General features: G+C 44.9%; 1 protein-coding gene across 2 annotated transcripts in view; it reads right to left on the reverse strand.

The window, feature by feature from the left end:
* Positions 1-483: 483 nt before the first annotated feature.
* Stk4 (serine/threonine kinase 4) overlaps positions 484-20,363 on the reverse strand; it is a 91,960-nt gene continuing 72,080 nt past the window's right edge. For both annotated transcript variants that reach the window (XM_036184482.1, XM_036184483.1), the window contains exon 11: positions 484-4,306. In XM_036184482.1, the coding sequence (XP_036040375.1) occupies positions 4,148-4,306 (159 nt within the window). In that variant the 3' untranslated portion in view covers positions 484-4,147. The remainder of the gene's footprint in view (positions 4,307-20,363) is intronic.

Below are 20,363 nucleotides of genomic sequence, written 5' to 3' on the forward strand. Positions count from 1 at the left end.
TGCTCCACCGAATAACTTCCCACCCACATTCAGACAGTGAGCCATGCACACAAGGAAGAACAGAGACGGGGCTCACTGAATGGAAGGAAAATGAATGAGGGGAATGGGGGTGAAAATGACGAAAATCCATTACATAAATGTATGAAACTGTCAAAGAACGATCAAAACAATGTAGGATCCATGGGAGTATAGCAAGCAGCTGGGATGTGGTGGTGCTCCCAAAAACTTGTTATATTGTATGTTTAATAAAAACTTTAATTGCATTTGTATTTAAAAAAACAAAAACAAAAACAAAAAACTATGTCCATTTCAGTTCATTGTAATAGTATTGCCACCAGCTCTGTCTGTCACCCATGTCCAGCAGCTCACCTCCCTCCTGGCTGTGGACCTTAGAATATACACTCAATAGCATCAACATCCACAACAACACTGTACAGCACTGACACTCAGGAAAAAAACCCTCACTTTTAAGGAGGGACAGTCTGTGGTCTAAAGGACAGTTTATTTCAAACAAAGCTGACAGGTGCTGGGGGAGGGATGTGGGGGAACAACTCTAACACAAAAGCAGACAGCAAGTCCCTCAAGTTAAAACCAAATGGCAGTGGAAGAAGCTAGGTCTCACACATGTACAAACCGCTGACCTTGACTATTTACATCCAAACCTTACAAAATAGCATTTCAAGTCAGCACTTAAGCCAGTGTGATGAGTTTTTGTTACAAAACATTAAAGCTACAAACTTCACATTTTTTAAATCATACATCAGCAACAGCATTTCAGATTTTTTTTTCTCCAAGTTGGTCTGAGTGCAGGCTGGTGGAAGAGACCTCCTCCTAAACCCAAAGAACATGGATTCCAAAGATGATGAATGTAATCCTAGTGAAAATACAAACACAGTGTTCAAAAGAAGGGTGAGGAGGGTGAGGGGTTCTGAGCAGGAACAACTTCCCCCAAATAAAGAACTGCAATCTTTAGAGGCCGCACAGTATGCTGGGAAGGACAGTGGCATAAGAACCGGACTCTGTTACACTCTGCTGGCATGACCTTGAGGAACAGGCTTTACCAGAGCCTCAGTTTCCTGGTCCATAGAACGGAGAGACACCCGTATCTCTCAGAGCTGTCAAGTTTTGGTAGAAAGGGGCTGTTCAGATTGCCCACATCTTCTTTGAGTAAGCTTTGTCACTTCCTAACCTTCCAGGTATCTGTCCACTTCACTTAAGCTGGTGAACTTACTAGCATGCAGCTGTCATAATATTCTGCTATTAGGCTCTGAGCATCTGCAGGGGCTAGAGTGATGTCATCTCTCTCATTCCTGATATTAGATGGGGTACTGAGTTTTAAATGGTAAAATAAATTTCTGACATCTGCCAGATGCTACTCTTCAGTGTCAAAGACTCAAGATTCAATGCCTGAGGCTTCAGATTACCATTTCTAGCTATCCACTAACCCAGCAACCTTCTCACTCCCGGCCAGTCAAATTTTCGTCCAATTAATTGGGGTTGAAGGAAAGAGATACATAAGAAAAATTAAAAATAGAAATGTGCTTCAAATCTATGACTGGGAGCACAACTAGAACATTTTTGGAGACTATGAGGTTTTGTTTGGTTGCTTTTTGAAAAGCAAAGTTAGGTGTGGGTCATGGCTTCTCAGAAGTAGAGAGCCCAGAGTCCTGTCAGCCTGAGTCACAAACGCTCAAGCTCTAAGGAATCGAAATGCAATTCCTGGGACTCAGTCCTCGAGGAAAGCATGGCTTCCTACCTTGCCTGTCACTGGATGACACATACACCCTGCCAGGAAATTTCGTTGATCCAAAACAACTGACTTCTGGCAAAGGGCTCTGTTCAGCTGGACTGCTGATACAGAGATGCATGAAACCAAATAAACTCCAGATATAGGTTCACAGCTGTAGAACAGTCACAGGAAAAATTATTTCCCTGTGCTTGGATACTGTTTCGGAAAGGAGCCATGGGCTTCCTTCTTCTGCCTGGCCAAGCCCAAAGCACTTTTCTTCGAGAGGAAAGAGCTCCAAGAATGGGCTATTAAGTAGCAAACATCAAGCATGCTTGGTGCTCTGGGTTTTTAAAAACTTACTTGACTGGGGGATGTGACTATTAATTCAGCTGGTTTTTAACCTCAAAACAAAACAAAACCACTTAAACGTAGTCTTTGTGAGAAGCCATGGTCACTTCATTCTAAGCATTGAGGACTTTCATGTTTTTGTGACTAGCCCCACAGAGTGATGCCATGAATCCAGATCCAGTGTCGTGGGAAGGAAATCTTTCAAATTCAATTTCATCATAGGAGAAATAAGTCAATGAGCCCATAGGATTACTGTGAAACCTGTAGTGCACCTAGCTCAGTGTCTGACACATTCTACCCAGGGAATGCTAGCTGCCATGTATCATTCCAGCAAGATCTGCAAATTGTCCTCTAATTCTCTCAGCTACATAGTTCCTTTGCTAGCCAAGTCCTGAAGACCAGCTGCCTCTTGCATTTTTAAAAGCTTGCTTTAACTGCAAAGAACAGAATCTGGTCACAGAGGAGAACATCCCCTTCCTTTTTATCGACTCTCAGGTTAGGGAGCAAAAGCAATTATGGGAGTTGAATTTCAGTATCCACAGGTGCAACCCAATCGTGGCTCCCATCAGAGAGAAGAGATAAGAAGAAAATAAAAGGGCGACTGTCTTTCCCAGTCTCTTCAGACTGCAGTTTGGAGCCAAAGGTGCAGGGCAGAGCTTTGCAAAGTCCTCTACTCTGCTGCAGGCCTTCTGAGAGTGCTTGTCTGGATCTGGGAGACACTGCAAGGAAGCCACCGGTATGCCGAGACTGACATGGCCCCTCTGGGGAGCCCTTCCATAGCAGCTCAAGGACCAAAGAGGCAAGGCAAGAGCAGGAGTCCTGGGACAACTTGATGAACATCGGTAGTTTCGTCCTCTCAGTGAAGAGCTCTTGGTTCAGCAGCCCAGGGGAGGAGCCCTGAGTTCCAGTCCTGCTCTGACTCGGACTCTATCTGTGACGTTGGCAATGGCTCCTCTCCTCTCCTCATTTTCCCACCCGCACAGCACAGTCAGACTCACGACTGCTACGGTCCCTTCCAGCTCCAGCATTCTGTGGACAACTAAGCCTCCTATGGGCGAGTCTCAGACCCTTGCCAGATGCTCCACAGTGAACGAAAAGAATAAAACAATCACATAAATTGAATGTGGACTACAAAAGCAATCCCCTTTACCCTGTATGTAAGAAATGCAGAGCAAAATGCCACATGTGATTTTTCACACGAACAGTGAGGCCTTCAAAACCCCTTTCTTTTTGCTGGACTGGACACAGTCCCGTTTGCTGGCGAGTTCTTGGTAGACCTGTCCTTTCAGCAGATCGTGTCCCCTTCTTAAGGCACTGGGCAGTATCTGGGATGTGACTTTAGGCAGCTGGGAGAGCGGGTTTGGATGAAAGGTGTTGAAACAGCAAAGGCTAATTTGCAAAGAGGGTGCCAGGCTTCTCCTAGGACTCAAGGAGCAAACTCAAGTTCTCCAGGCCTTCCCCTGGCGTCACCAGTAGCTTCCAAGGCCAGGCAGGGATGACCCTATGAGGTTCATCACAGTGGTGGCACGACCACCCCAGTCTAATTTTTCCATGAAGCCCTGCAGTGGGTGAGGCTGACTCCTGGGATTCGGTGACCACCTAAGAGCTTCCCAGTGTCCTCTGCTCTCTTACTCCACAGTACCATAATCTCACAGGAAAGAGGCAGAGTGTCTGAAACTGTACCTGTACAGAGACACCACCACAGAGTGGGGAATCTATTTATAATTTATATATATGCATATTTATATATTTTTTTAAAAAGTCTTCCAGAGAGAGCAATCAAAAACTATTACAAGAAAGAAAACAAAAAGACCATGTAAAATTCTCTCAGCTATCACTCATCTAGGAGTCTCTGTTCCTGGGGTCTAAAATTCTGAGTTAAAAGCGCCAATCCAAACCCTTCAATCCACCCATGTACACACTGGATGGTACGTACACGCCTGTCAAGGGAGCCCTTCCCACTGGCGCACTTTCCTGAGTTCACAAAGGTGCTATGGAGAGAAGACAGAGAGGAAGTGCCGGCTAACAGACCCGCAACCCAGGAGCCACCAAAGGCCTGGGCTGGTGCCATCAGAAATTCTGTTGCCTCCTCTTCTTGGCTTCAATGGCATCCAGGATGGGCTGCCGCTTGGACCGGTACTTCTGCCGGATCTCTTCCATCTCCTGTTCCATCATGGGGTCAAGGGCCAAGAGCCTCTTCTGAAGGTCCTCCACAGTCCAACTCTTAAGCTAGAAGAGAGGTGAGGAGTAGTCACCACAATGTCTAAGCTGAGAAGCCCAGCCTCCTCCAGCATCCAGAAGGAAGGCATCAGGAAGAGGATACTGCAGAGTCAAGGGGTAGGGCAGCTAGAGAGTGATAACTAATTCCAGTGATCACAGGCCAGAGCTGTTGCAACCATGCATCCCTGAGAAACTCTGAAAACTAATTGTTTTGATTTAATGTGCCCTGAACAAAAAGTAAGGTACATACTCATTATATATAGTAACTTACTGTATAAAAACTAATGTTGCTTCCTGCCTGATCCACGAGAGGAGCAAGGACAGTGCCCATGCCTCTCTCTGAAACTTACACTGGAGGCCACTGTTCAATACAGGTGAGTCACCTCCTTCCCCATTCCCCTCAGTACCATGCACTATGGTGATATTTTATGTGTATGTTAATAAAGTTTCCTGGGGGTCAGAGCTAATAGCAAGCCATAGCAGAAGCCAGGCAGTGTTGGTGCACACCTTTAATCCCGATCACATGACAGGCAGATCTCGTGCGTTCAAGGATACAGCCAGCATGGAGACACACGCCTTTAATCTCAATACCAACCATAGAAGACCTGGAGGTCTATATAGATAGGCAATGACGAGGAGGTCATGTGGTTGGGATTACAACCAATGAGAAGGCAGAACAGAAAATCAATTAAAAGACAGATACACAGGAAGTAGGTCTCTTTCTGAGGGGAAGGACCACAGCGGCAGCGAAGGGTAAGAAAGGTTTTTAGTATCAGCTCTTAGCTACTGCTCTCACCTCTTGGATTTTAACTCTGCATTTGGCTCTGTGTTTCTTATTTAATAAGATTGTTACATCTACAATGCACAACCATACTAATTCCCACTAACATTCATCAGAGTCAGAGTAAAGCCAAGCATTCTGTATGGTTCTCTATATGTGGATTCTGAACATATGGATACAACCTTTGGCTGGAGAAACCCTGAAAATTCCAAGAGAGAAAAGGATCTGATGTATAAATTAATGATGATAGCTAGTACTTAGATGGCGAGCACCTGAACCAGACAGACCGACTCTAATCTTCGTAAGAATGGATAGGGATGTTTTGTTATCCCCATGATACAGGATGGACAAGCCAAGGAAGAGTGACTAAGGAACCTGCCCAACATCTCCCAGCTAATAAGTGACAGGGTCAGAGCATACACCCAAGCAGGATAGCTCCACAGGTCATGCTGAGCCAGCTTTGCAAAAAGGCAGACCAGACCAGCACAGCCCTTTGCAACAATTCATGTTTCAAACAGGGGTCTTGCAAATGCCAGAAGACTGGCAAATTATGGTCTTTGGCTGGTGCAGGGGCACACAGCCCAGCACTTGGGGGTGTGTGCACTTGGTGGGCACACAACAGTAAGGCCAGTACCTTGGGGGCACACAGCTGTAATCCCAACACTTGGGGGGACACACAGCAGTAAGGCCAGCACTTGAGGGGCACAGGCAGAAGACTACTGAGAGCTGGAGACCAGGCTGGTTCACACAGCCAGTTCCAGGCCAGCCAAGACTACATAACATTACCTATCTCAAAAGAAAGATGGAAAAGGAAAGCAATTTACCAGTCTTCCTAAGCTGCTGGTATCTACAGGAGGGGGAAGTGATATTTCATCAGGAATACTGTAAGAATTAAATGAAATCTGCTGCCCTAAGTGTGTGAGGTATGGTTGATTTTTACACAAGGGTGGTCCTGTTTGGCAGAGGTGTGAGTGAATGCTGGTATTATCCACACTGGGTGGTGAGATTCACTCTGCTGCTCCTGAGAAGCACAGTGTTCCTAGAACTTAGAGGCGTGCCCCGTCTCACAAGGGTTCTGTTGTGCCCACATTTATAACCCTATCATATCCCCCAGTTAGCCCTGCCTGAGGCCGCCACAGGAACACATTATAGAAGCGGGGTGAAGGAGCCCCTTTCTGCCCACCTTCCTCAGGAGGTAGGGCGTGAATGAGTGTTACAGAGGCCTCCTTAGAAATGGTTTGGTGTGACCTGTCACCACAGGAACTTTCTTTGGCTGGTATCAGGGAAGTTTTCCGAGAAGGCAGAAAAGCTTACCAGTGTAGGACGAAAGGTTCTTTGTAATGGCAGAATGGAAAGACTTTAAAGTATGGGGAAATGCTGGAAAGCTGAGCTGAAAAACTGCATCTTTTTTTCCAGGTTGTGGTTTTATACCACCTTGGAGGCTTATTTCTTTTGGCCCAGGAACACCCCGAAGACTGATGCTTGCCTAGTCTTTTCAATTCCTCCTCCAAAAGAAAACACCCCAAGCCCAATACCGAACGTTACTGGTAGCTAAGAACTTAATCTTTAGTCTCTGTCTGTGTAACCCTGAAGAAGCAACTTCCGGCTTGAGCCTCAGTCTCCTCTGAAAATACAGATAGCTTTAGTTCCTCCCCAATGGGCTTTAAGGAGAGGCTGGAGATCATGGGTGCCATGAATGTGGTACTCTTGGCTCAGAACTTCTACAGTGCATGTCTGACAAACAGTGAGCCCTGATTCAAGAAATGCTGGTGGGGTCTGGAGAGATGGCTCAGAGGTTAAGAGCACCAAAAACTGCTCTTCCAGAGGTCCTGAGTTCAATTCCCAGCACCCACATGGTGGCTCACAACCATCTGTAATGAGATCTGGCGCCCTCTTCTGTATACATAATAAATAAATAAATCTTAAGAAATGCCGGTGACCACAACTGTTATTACTGATATCCCAGGTATCTAATCATCTTCCATAAACAAGCTGTTTGTGAAACTGATTCAAGTAGAACCATACAAGTGAAGGGGAAAAACTATCTTACTCATTTGTTTTAACAATACCTAAAGGCTGGTACTTTCCACAAGGTCCACGAATTCAGTTTAAGAAAATGTTTCAACCATCCATTTCTGAAATGCTCACTACTGAGGATACACAAGACATGTAAATGAAACAAAGAACACAACAGAAGCCACCACCCCGGTAACACAGTATGTCAGTAAATACCCTCATGTCAGAGGGGCTGCCCGCTCTGATAAGGACAGAGAAAACAAAGGGAGGGAGACTTGCTTCTCACCCATGCATCAGGACAGAATGCAAAGGGAACTAAGGAACTGCACACATATCCGGACGTGCTCAGCGGCTGCAGGTTAGCCCCTTCTCCCCTGAAGGCCTCTGTCTCCACATGGTTCTCAGACATCCTCACGAGCTCGGGGTGTCTCCATGGACACCTGCATCAGAACTGCCTGTGAAAATGACGGTCCTGAGTACCAGCCCAGATGCCACAGGAAGTCTGGAACCTTAGAGAAACTGTGCAAGTGTTTCTTATACAGCCCCAAAGTGATAAGCACAAGTCTACATCTGTCTTTCTATTTATTGTTAGCAAACTTCTCACAAAACTGCTGCTTGGTCTAAAGCTTCTTTGAGGTTCCTAATTTCTAAGCCACTCTGCTGCTCTTGATCCTGACCTGGGGTAACAGGCACTCCTATTCTAACCTGGCCACCTACAGTCTAACCATGGTGACCCTTAGTCCTCTGGGGTTGATGCATATTTGTCTTATTAGGACACAGCCAGCAGGGCATGGCTGAGGATCTGATCACACCATCCAGGTATGGATTTTTCAGACAATCAAGCTCAGATAATAGTGTTATGGTGCCAGGTATAGCATTTCACCTTCCTGGTCCTTGGTGACATAAATAAATTTCAAATGGAAATCTTGCAATAAAATATCTGGTTCTGCAGTTTTGCTGTAACCAGCATCCAAAGGATCAGATTCTCAAATCAGCAATACAGTGAGTCAGAAACAGGCTCTCTATGCTGAGACTCCCACTCAGTCACATCTGTACCACAGACTCCAGCTCTGGACTCCAGGTGCACCATCTAGGAGACATCTGGTCCTCCTGGCTGTCTTAGTCCCTGGTACCTCACAGGAACTTGCAGCTTGCACCAAGGAGAAAGCTCTAGAGATCCACTCTGCCTTCCTTCCTTTCAGGATCTCCAACTCATCCTGTTCCTTCCTTCCCTCACCCTCCTGCCACATGTAAGCTTCAGCAGTTTTAGGGGCTCACCTCTGACATGCTGGCATGATTCAAATCCCATCAGTGTTTTCTGCTTCTGCCTCCAGTCCCCAGGCCAAGCCACCACCAACCAGCAGCAAAAACCCAAGGACAACCAGAGTAAAGCAGGTCTTAGTAGCCCACACCTCCCACTCCAGCCTTGCTCCTTACAGTCCGACCCTTTGTTTGCTCTACAGACAGTTTACTTGGGAGTCCTCCAACAATCCTACTTTTGCGGCATCCAGGGCCCGGAGCACAGTGGCTTGTAATCACATCCGTAGCCTTCCCATTTCCACTGATGTTCACTCCTCAGACATCACAAAACTCTTCTGACCAGATTATCCAGAGGGACTACAGCCACCACTTTATTTTTTTTTTTATTTTTAACATCACAGTTCAATGAACTTGAATCAGAGGGGAAATATAAATGATTAAATGACTAATTTTATAATGAGTCTGTTGAAGTACATAAAGCTTAAGCCATTCTGCCACTTTTGTCAGGACAATAAGGTTACTTTTCTAAGTTCCTATTTTCTGTTTCATTTCCTGGCTAATTCCAGAGTAATTTAATTTTATGACCAGGTAAAGGCTGTGGCATGCATTCTTTCTTAAGTAAATGCGCCTGCTCATAAAAGCACATCTGGTTGTTTTTACTGATTTTACTTGTTGGGAATTACATGGCCTCATCTAGCTTATCCGCTAAGCCTTAACTGGCTGAAGAGGCGACTAAACGAATAGGTCTTCGTTTCTGGTGACGGCTTCCCATGATGAAGTCCCCAACCTTTAACTTCCCAACAGCTCTACCAGCCAGTCCTTTACCATGTGAGCCTGTGTGTGTGTGTGTGTGTGTGTGTGTGTAACGTCCTCGAAGACAAGCCTCAGCTGAATGAATAGTCCTGTTTTCTGCTACAGTCTCTGGTCAGCCATGGGTAAAGGGCATGTCTAATGTGGTGTCTTCCCTCAAACGAAAAACCTCTACTAGAACAATATTCCTTGGAGGAATAATCAAAATATTAAGAAATGTGAACCTCTGAAAAAGACTAAATCACTGGCCACCCACCTCACAGCGTTACTAAAGGTGAGAACAGACGACACACAAATAGGATCCTGTTCTAAAAAAGCTTTCATTTCAGATGGAGAGCACAGAATTAGTCTCTCGATTAGAATTTCTGGGGTCACCTGAAGGCTAATCAACACATCAGTCCTGGGTCGATGGAAAGAACAATGGGAAGGCAGCGTTGATTCTGGGCTGCACTCACTCACTGCAGTCTAACAAGCACCCAAACCTCATGGGCCACAGCCCTCCCTCCTCTGATGTGTGTGCTGGCTGTTCAAGGACACTTCAACAACCTGAGCACAGCTGCTGTTTCTCTTTACAGCTGCTCTCTGACACGTGCTTAGATTTGTTTTCAGCCTACAGTTCAGTCTTCTTTAAAAAACATTTTTATTTTATAAATAAATTTTACATATCAGCCACGGATACCCCTGTCCTCCCTCCTCCCACCCCCCAGCCTTCTCCCCAGGTCCACCCCCATTCCCACCTCCTCCAAGGCAAGGTCTCCCCTGGGGAGTCAGCCCAGCCTGGTAGATTCAGTTGAGGCAGGTCCAGTCCCCTCCTCCCTGCACCAAGGCTGAGCAAAGTGTCTCAGCATAGGCCCTAGGTTTCAAAAAGCCAGCTCATGTACACAAGGACAGGTTCAGGTTCCACTGCCTGAAGGCCTCCTAAACAGTTCAAGCTGATTGACTGTCTCACTTATCCAGAGGGCCCGGTTCAGTTCCATGGGGGCTCCTCAGCTACTGGTTCATAGTTCATGTGTTTCTGCTAGTTTGGCTATTTGTCCCCGTGCTTTTTTCAATCATGGTCTCGATATCTCTTGCTCATATAATCCCTCCTCTCTCTCTCTCCAGTTGGACTCCTGAAGCTCCACCTGGGTTTGGCTGTGGATCTCTGCATCTGCTTCCACCAGTGACTGGATGAGAGTTCTATCATGGCAGTCAGGGTGTTCAGCCATCTGATGAGAATAAGTCAGCTCAGGCACTCCCTCGACCATTGCCAGTAGTCTACAGTGGAGGCATCTTTGTGGGCTTCTGGGGACCTCTCTAGCACTCTGTTTCTTCCTATTCCCCTGGGGGCCTTCATTTATCATGGTGTCTCTTTCCTTGTTCTCCCACTCCATGTGCGTCCATCTCTCTCGAAGCTGCACGCTCGGTCAGTTGAAGAGGATGACCTTCCTCGAATAGAGGAGGACCGGTCTTTGGTCAAGGGTATACAAGTAGCTGCGCTCCCCTGCTAGAACCTCCAAACAAGCTATCATTCAGTCTTTAGGCAAGATACATGCTATCTTATTACTGGACTCTATACTTGTGCATGTAAATATATACTAATTACCTTAGTTTTGCCAAGTATTAAACACTGTATATTAACTGCACTGTTTCATTTAACCTGTTTATAAGGTAGGTACTATGATTGCTCTCCTTTTACAAAAGAGGTCAGTGCAGGTTAAGAGTGGCTAATGCCAGGCGGTGGTGGCACACGCCTTTAATCCCAGCACTCGGGAGGCAGAGCGAGGCGGATTTCTGTGAGTTTGAGGCTAGCCTGGGCTACCAAGTGAGTTCCAGGAAAGGCACAAAACTACACAGAGAAACCCTGTCTCGAAAAACAACAACAACAAAAAAAGAGTGGCTAAGCAGGGAGCTGGAGAGATGGCTTAGTGGTTAAGAGTGCATACAAGGACCGGAGCTCAGTTCCCAGCACCTACACCAGGTGACTCATAACCCCCTATAATAAATACCAGCTCTAAAAGGATCTGACACCTCAGGCCACAAGGATGCCTGCACTCACATGCACATACCTGCCCCCCATATATATATATATATATATATATAATTTAATGTTAAAAATTAAAAGAGTTGCCCACAATACAAGCTACTGAAAGAAAGCAAGAGTTGTGAAAATGATGCCGGGCGGTGGTGGCTCACGCCTTTAATCCCAGCACTCAGGAAGGTAGAGCAAGATCTCTGTGAGTTCGAGGCCAGCCTGGTCTCCAAAGTGAGTTCCAGGACAGGCGCAAAGCTACACAGAGAAACCCTGTCTCGAAAAAACCAATAAAGAAAAAAAAAAGAGTTGTGAAAAACGAGGCAATGAAAAGTTATGAACTAACCTAAGTATGTCACGTGGCCCTCACATTAAAAATTCTACCAGTGTTGTCATGTGACTTAGGTGAGTCACTTCACCTCCCTGAATTAGTCCCCTCACCCACAGACCCGTGTGCTTGGCGCTTTGCTCTCTTTCTTCGTGTGGAACTAGGAAGTGCCGACTGTGTGAACGTGCCGAAGTGACTAGATACAAAATGGTAGGTGAACGTTACATCCAATCAACCAACTCTGCTGGCAGCTCTACTGCCAGGAACTGTTGGGCAAGATGAATAAAGCGCAAAACATCCACCAGAGAAGTGACTCCTGGGACAAGGGCAGTGGTTCTGAGCTCTGTCCTTAGTAAATCCACAGTACTGGGCAGGTCATCTGGTGTGTGCCTCTGAGGGTCCCAGCACGCGTTCTCACAGTATACACACTAACACCTGGAGCATGCCAGGACATGTGCTCAGGAAGAAACTACTGTCTCTGAACTCCTTGGGGAAAGGAGGAAGCAGATAATATAAACAGTGGGTGTGACTGCCTTAAGATGAACTACGAAGTCATTTTAACTACACACAGAGGCATCTCTAGCAAACCCTGATGGGTCTTGGATTATTTCCTCTGGGCGAGACCATAATCAGATCCTCAGATTCTAATATGAAGAGGAATACAGAACTGGTTTCCTCTCAAAATATCCTTAGCAACTCTTGACTATGATGCTCTGAATCATGCCATGTCACTGTCAACACACCATCTGGCTCAGGTACATAAAACCTTCAGCACAACAGAGAATTTACAAGAATTGCACAGACAATAGCCCATCTGGAATCAACAAGGACAGTGGAAACTAAACAACTAAGAATACACAGCAGAGCTTCATCCTGCCTTCACAGCAAGCCCCACAGTGCACAAACAGGTAGTCATGGCCAAGACACAGTTGAAGCCTTCGTCCTTTACTTCTAGAAACTCTCACCTTGATAGTTCCATACACACAATGCCTAAGTACTAACAGTTCTCAAGATGCAGAATCCCCACTGAGTGGACACATTAGACTCAATTTGAGCCAAAAATAAGGATAAAAACCCACCTTCTGGAGTTTAGGGAAATGACAGGAAGCTTAATAAAAGCTCAACAGTCAGATGACAGTACCAAAGGTGCCACCCCATACCTTCAACATACACCAGCCACTAGATACCCAGCCAAAGTGCCTCAGAGATGCTTCCATTCCACAAAAACTAGCTCTGTCTAGGGGCAGGGAATGTGTCCCTGATAAGATGGCATTCCCCAGTAATCAGCTAATTCATCAGATGAAGGTGAAAGCTGAGAAGCTGAGGGCAGTCTTATACCACATGGTTAGGTGAGCACCATCAACTCCAACAGAACTTGCTCCTTAAACGAAACTTGGAAGAATTTTAATGAAATAGTTCCTCTGATTCAAATAATAGTCATGGAAACTCATGTTCCCATTAGGCCCTTTAAAATCTTCCTAATGCCATGTGTGGTGGCCTGTGCTCACAGTTCTCATACTTGGTAGACTAAGGAAGAAGAATCTAGAAGTGAAGGCCAGCTTGGGCTACATCTTAAGGATGGGGGAGGAGTGAGTAGGGTAGCACATATTTATAATTCCAGTACTTAGGAGGCAGAGGCAGGAGGACTGGAAGAATGGAGAGATCTGGGGACTTCTCAGGTCTGTGAAAACACTGACCTCTGCACCTCCACACTTCTGCTAACTGCGCCCTCTGCATAGGAAAATGTCCATCCAGCCTTCCAGCCCTGGTTCGAACTTTTCTCTGTCCTCTAATGCCTTTCTTTGCTAATTTGAGAATCATCTGAAAGCCGGTAGACCTAACACATTCCCAAGCCAGTAGAAATAGTTCTGAATTAAGAAATATACCCTTACACTTTAAAACTACTTGAAAATGACACTGATATCTTACTGGATTCTCTCAAACACTAGGAAGATGCTGGGCTGTTGAGAGGTTTTAAAAGTACATAATCAATAAATACATAAGCCTAAGAGGACAATATAAGTTCATTAAGTAACTATATCAATTGCTCAAAACTGACCCATGCAGTCTAAAATCAAACGAACAGCTCATCCGGTGTCCTGATTATAATAAAACTACAAGGAAAAATGAACCAAAAAAATCCACTTGGACCGGGGTTATCTCTGGTACAGCACCTGTTTACCATTTCTAGGATCCTAGGTTTGACTCCTAGCACTACAAAGAAAGGATTCACTCTGGTCCTGTTGGACAGCATTGCTCTTTAAGAAAACTTGTTTTAAGAGTAGCTCTAAATTGATACATAAACTTCATACTTAAGAAGGTCAAACTGTAAGAGGAAAACCTCCAGAAGCTAATAAACATAACCCCCCAGAATAACTGTAAATTCCTAAAAGGTGGAGGGCAAGAACAGTGCAGGAGACGCTCCTGCTATCTGAAAACACTAAAGGGAGACACTGAGATTAGCGTCATTCTTGTAGGACATTAATCTTTCAAAGACAGGAAGATCTAAAGCACCAAGTGCACCAAGCTGCTGTTTTAATGCAGCTTAATAATTTAAGAAAAGGGTTGGCTAACCAGAAAGTCCCCGCGTGCTGTGGCTTCTGGGCACTTTCTTGAGCTGGAAATTTCCAAGAGAGTAGGAAGGTCAGGCTGTTTCTTCTCTGTTCCTGTCAGATAAAAGAAGCCAAAGCATCCCACACACCATCTGTTAACCTGCAAACTGAGGCTGTGGTACCGTGGTGTATGCCTATAATTGTAAGTACCTGGGAGACTGAGGCAGGAGGATTAAGGTTCAAGGTCAGCCTACGCTACACAGTAGGGCTCTTATTCTCTCAAAAATTCAAAGCCATTATCAACACACACACACACACCAAATTAATTTTAAAAAGGCACATGAATTAAGATTCAACTTTACATACCAAGAATAAACCACTTGCAGAAAACTAGTAAAAAGGCGAATAAACCAGAACACCAGCACAGCCTGATCCAGCTACCCAGGAGACTAAGGCAGGAGGGTCAAAGCCAAAGCGGACAACACAGTGAGACTTCGTCTTAAAAGTAAAAAGCCAGGTGTGGTGGCATGTGCACCTTTCACCTCAGCACTTGGGTGCTATGGAGTAATCCTTTTGTACACTGTAAAGATTTGTCTCTCGGATTGGATCTGGTCAGTAGCTAGGCAGGAAGTATAAACGGAACAGCCAGACACAGGGGCTGGGAAGAAGAGGGGCAGAGTCAGAGGAGCTGCCAAACAGATAGAGAGGTAAATGCCACAAGCCTTGTGGCAGAATGTAGATTAATAGAAATGAGTTAACTTAAATTGTAAAAGTTAGTAATAAGCCTGAGCTACCCACCAAGCAATTATAATTAATATTAAGTCTCCGTGTCAGTTATTTGGAAACTGAGGGGTGGAAAAGAAAAGTCTGACTATACTCGGGAGGCAGAGGCAGGCAGATCCCTGTGAGTTCAAGGCCAGCACGGTCGACAAAGCAAGTTCCCGGGCAGCCAGGACTGTTACACAGACAAATCCTGTCTGAAAAACAAAACAAAACAAAACAAAGCAAAACAAAACAAAAAAAAGAGTAAGTGTCTGGGGTTAATTGCTCAGTGGTAGAGCACTTGCCTAGCATGCACAAGGTCCTGGGTTCAATGCCTAGACCACAAAAACAAATAAATAGAAATGTAATAATAAAAGGAAATAGAAACTAAGTAATAGCACTATTTTCTAGGAAGTGAATAAGCCCTACAAGCCCTACAACTGGACACTCCTGTACACAATGAAGGACAAGAGAGTTATAACCTAAACATTTGGGGTGCACAGGTACCTCAAAAGCTATATTCTCAGCCGAGCGGTGGTGGCACACACCTTTAATTCCAGCACTTGGGAGGCAGAGCCAGGAGGAGCTCTGTGAGTTCGAGACCAGCCTGGTCTACACAGGGAGATCCAAGACAGGCACCAGAACTACACAGAAAAAAACCCTGTCTTGAAAAAAAAAAAAAACCACCACCACCAAAAAGGCGGTATTCTCTCTCGGGGACAGTGAGATTGCTAAGCAGATGAAGTTTGCTTTCTGCCAAGCCTGAAGACATGGGACAGACATGATGGAAGGAGAAAACTAGCCCCCCACAACTTGTCCTCTGACACACACACACACAAATAAATGAACAAACTAGTGTGTGTGTGTGTGTGTGTGTGTGTGTGTGTGTGTGTGTGTGTGTGTTCTCTCAAGCAATCCTTTGGGCAGATTCAGGGGGAGGGAGACAGGATGGGGCTTATGAGTATGAACTTCCACAACAAAACTGAACAAGAAGCCCTGTCTGCAAGGTATGTTAGAAGGTATGTTAGTCTTCCTGTAGGAGTCATAAAGTCTTGAGGCCTGAACTCATGCAGTGTCAGAAACATAAATCATACCTATACAGATGGTGTGTACGCACCCACATGTGTGTGACTCTTAGTTTTATGAGAACCATGTAACTTAATTTATATCATGTATTTTTTTCATGTTCCTCGTTTAAGTGTCTGAAAAAAGATGTGTTTAATTTTTATTCTATGAAACATTAGCATATTTATGTCTCAGATATTTTGGAATAGTGGATCATTTTTTCCACAAGTGCTTAATTGTGACTGAACATGACTTCCATGTAATATGTTTCAAATATGAATAAACTCACAAGCCTGACAGTACTCTTTGTTAAGACCATGTGTTCTAGTTTTTCTGTTCAGAAAATCTGACATCACACATCCAAGTAGTAAGTTCATCTAAGGTCAAAATTAAAAATACTTAGCTTCGATCTCTGTGAATGAATTCAAGGTCAGCCAGGGCTACAAAGTGAGACCCTGTCTTACTTCTCCAGTATAACCCCTCCCTTAATATCTGCTTCCTAAATCACTTGTACCACTGTAAGCACTTGACAGAAAGAAGCTGCCTTTAACTTGGAATCCACAGTGACCAGGAGGGAAGCCGCAGTGACAACACACATGCTTTGTGTACCACAGACAGGTCTCTCAGCAAAGTGAAATTCACCACTCACATGATAATTACGTGACTGTGAACATGTTCTTTGTTACCGGAAGCTCTATGCTCCAATTGTCATGTGTTTCCTCTGGTGAAGGGTTTGCCTGCAGACTGCACCAATGTGCACTCAGTACTGCCTCCGACTTAGTGTGTTTTCTAAAGAGCACAGGGAGTATGTATCAGTGAGCAGCTGCCTCTCAGGTCTGTGGGTACCTTCTCCATGGGCTCTGAGGCAGTCTTTCATCCGAGGGAACACATCTTTCCCTGTGTAACCTATTCTGTGGTAGCTACCTCCTGAATGGATCTGGACCATTACAGGGGGGAAGAATGTAAGTGAACATGTATAATCTCATGAAAATCTTCCAAGATGCCAAACCCTAAGTCAAAATTTAAGACGGAAAAACTGCCAAGATTATCTTAAAACACCCAAGAGCCTAGAATCTGAATTTATAGCCTGTGCTGTCTAGTTTGTGTTAGCTCAACATAACCTGGAGTCATCTGTAAGGAGGAAGCCTCAATTGAGAAAATGTCTCCTTAAGACCTAGCTGTAGGCAAGCCTGTAGGGCATTTTCTTAATTAGTGATTGATGGGGGATGGCCCAGTTCATTGTGGATGGTGCCATCCCTGGGTTGGTGGTCCTAAGAAAGCAGGCTGAGCAAGCCATCAAGAGCAAGCCAGTAAGCAGCACCCTTCCATGGCCTCTGCATCAGCTCCTGCTTCCAGGTGCCCACCCAGTTTGAGTTCCTGTTCTGACTTTCTTCAGTGATGGACTATGATGTGGAAGTGTAAGCAGAATCAACCCTTTCCTCCCCAACTTGTTTTCAGTCATGGTGTTTCATCACAGCAACAGTGACCCTAACATAGCCCAAGCACAGAAGAAAACATTCTCACTTTCTTCTACTGAAAATTACTGCTGACTAGACAAAGTCTAGGATCCATACAGTTAAAGGAACTCAGAAAATATAACCAAACAATCCAGGCAAATGCGGTAAGATGGATGAAATGGACACTCCTGGGCTAGAAGAAAGCTGAGTGGAGACTGAGTAGTAGTTAGGTCACTGGCCTGATGGTGCCATGTGAGTGTCACGTGAGCTAGCCAGGGTAAATATTGGCTACATGCTAATGGGTCCTCACTGGGGGTGATAATGCTGAGCAGTCTCCACTGAGAAGACTCTTCGAAATGGCTAGGGGCAAGAGATCACAGCTTTATCCATCTGTATCATGGAAAATACAGGTAACCCCACTAACCTGAAAATTTGTGAAGAATAATCAAAACTGTGTGGGTGGGAAGTTCCCTGAAGAATTTTAGTTGAAAACTTAAAATGTAGTATCTTCAGGGCTGAGCAATGATACAGCCTATCTGCCAGCTTGTGGAATTCTCCCTCTTCTCAGAAATGATCAGAAGTGGTTGAGAAAGCACAGCACGACAGCTCTGCCAGATCTCTAAGAGGAACCAAAACACAGGCCTTTAGCCCCCTGACTCCTGAGAGGCTGCACTCCTGACCGACAGGGTTGGAAGAGCACTGAGAGACCACTGGAGTCAGAGATGGCATTCACTGCCTGTCAGCCATGCTTACTGGGAAGCCACAGAGAACAGGAAACTGGCTTCAGAAGGCCTCACAGGGCCCATGGTGCCAAGATACTCGTCTGCAGTTCTTAGGGTCCATTTCTGAGCCAGTCTGGACTCAGATATCTAGCTGACTGCATTTGAGATTAAAATTATCCTTTAACACCAGAATGGCAGAGCAGAAGTGTGAACTTTAAAAAGAAAGAAGCCAGGCATCCATGGATCAGGCAGTCTCAGACTCCAGCAGAGCAAATGAAAGAGCATCAATCTGTGTCCAGGGCTTCCTGTTTAGCGTGTTTTTATTTTTGTTGTGTGTGCTTTAAGTGACCTCTGGGGTTATAAACCATAGCATTTAAGTCCTGATTTCAATGCCATTTCAGTAACTGTTAAAAAACCAAGCTCAGATCTGATATTGCGATCACAGCAGAAGCGGGCAGCTGTGGGTTCTGAGACAAAGACGACATTCACTAGCCGTGGGGTTTCTCAGAAAGCATATCTACTCAGCAGCTCTCCCTGGCAAGCCTGACACACATGCCTTTTTCAGATTGCTATTTTTGGCCAGGTTTCTCAAAGTAAAGAGCAAACATCTCTTTATATTCCAAAGCACAAATGAGTTCAGTCTCAACATACTTTAAAATTGGCTGCAGAGAAAAACAAGAAGTTGAAACAAAAACAGTGTGTCTTGTCAGGGACTATTTCAAAGAGTCTCCTCACCAGAGACTGCTCAGCATGATCACCCTACACTGAGGAGCCATTAACATGCAACCAGTATTTACCCTGGCTAGCTCCTGGGCACTCACATGGCACCATCAGGCCAGTGACCTAAATACTACTACTCAGTCTCCATTCAGCTTTCTTCTAGCCTGGGAGTGTGGGGGAAAAGAACCCTCACCTGAAAATGTCTTCAAAGTAAACAGTGCACACAGTTTGAGAGCATACAGTCTCAATGGTTAATATCCCGGCTACTTCACACTCTTAACTAGGGCAGGAGGGGACCCCACCAATAAAAGCAAGCACAAAAACCCAAATCCTAAGCCTCTCTCTTTTGGGCATGAAGAATTCCTGGCTCAATAAATTGGAATGATCTAAACTAATTAAAAAAGCCCCAAATGCTAACTGTCAAATAAAGGAGACTGATTAAGTCGATCATAATAATACGTGATGGCTATTATATGACCATAAACAAGTTGAGGCAGGAGGATTACAAATTTGAGGTCAGCACAGGCTACTGCTAGAAGATAGTTCTAGCAGGCTGGACAGTTGGCTCTCAGTTAAGAGCATGTACTGTTCTTCCAGAGGACCTAAATTCAATTCCCAGCACCCACATCACATGGCTCACAGTTGCCTGGAACTCCAATTCCAGGGAGATCCAGCATCTCTGGCCTCTGTCGGCACCTGCATTCATGTGCACATACTCACATAACATAATTTAAAACAATTTGTTAAAGATGATTCTACAAGTGTGTTTAATTATACAATAAAATAGCTAGGTTATGTTAAATGAAAAAATAAAAACTCTAGTCGTATAAGATTATAATCATAAAACCCACAAGAAAAGACCTCAAAATAAAAGTTATAATTGTTGCTGGGGGTGATAAATAACAAGTGGCATCTTTAAATTTTTCTTCCATCTCTAAACTTTCTGAAATGGGTATAAGACATTCTTTTTACAGTTGGAGTAGAGGCAGTTGATATCCTATAAGATCCAAGCACCACTAAAAACCAAGAAAGAAGAAAATAACATTTACCAAATGCTTAATATAGGCCAGGGATGTCTACATATTTTATACACAGTACATCAGGTGCTACTCACTAGCTTCACGAGAAAAGTGTAATTTTTAAAAATGTGTGTGTGTGTGTGTGTGTGTGTGTGTGTGTGTGTGTGTGTTGCAGCCACTGGGGCCAAAAGAAGGCAACAGATTCCCAGGAGTAAGAGCCACAGGCAGTCGTGAGCTGACTGATGTGGGTGCTGGGAATCAGACCCCAGTCCTCTGGAGGAACCGCAAGTGTTCTTCACCACTGACCCATCTCTCCAGCCTTCAAAGGTGTGATTTTTTATCCACCTCTGACAGACAAGGAAATCGAAGGTCAGACAGGTGACGTAATTGGTGACACAGATGGCCGCAAAGGCTTAAAGAAAGACTCCAATGGCTTTAACTGTGTGTGCTGACCTTCAGCCACACTGGCCGGACTTATTTCCTTCACTGGTGAAACTTATTTTAGATGATACATAATCTATTTTAGATGGAGCAGGACAGCTCAGGAGACTTGGCTACAAAGG

This window comes from Onychomys torridus, chromosome 4, assembly GCF_903995425.1.
Source record: "Onychomys torridus chromosome 4, mOncTor1.1, whole genome shotgun sequence".
NCBI classification, from domain to species: Eukaryota; Metazoa; Chordata; class Mammalia; order Rodentia; family Cricetidae; genus Onychomys; species Onychomys torridus.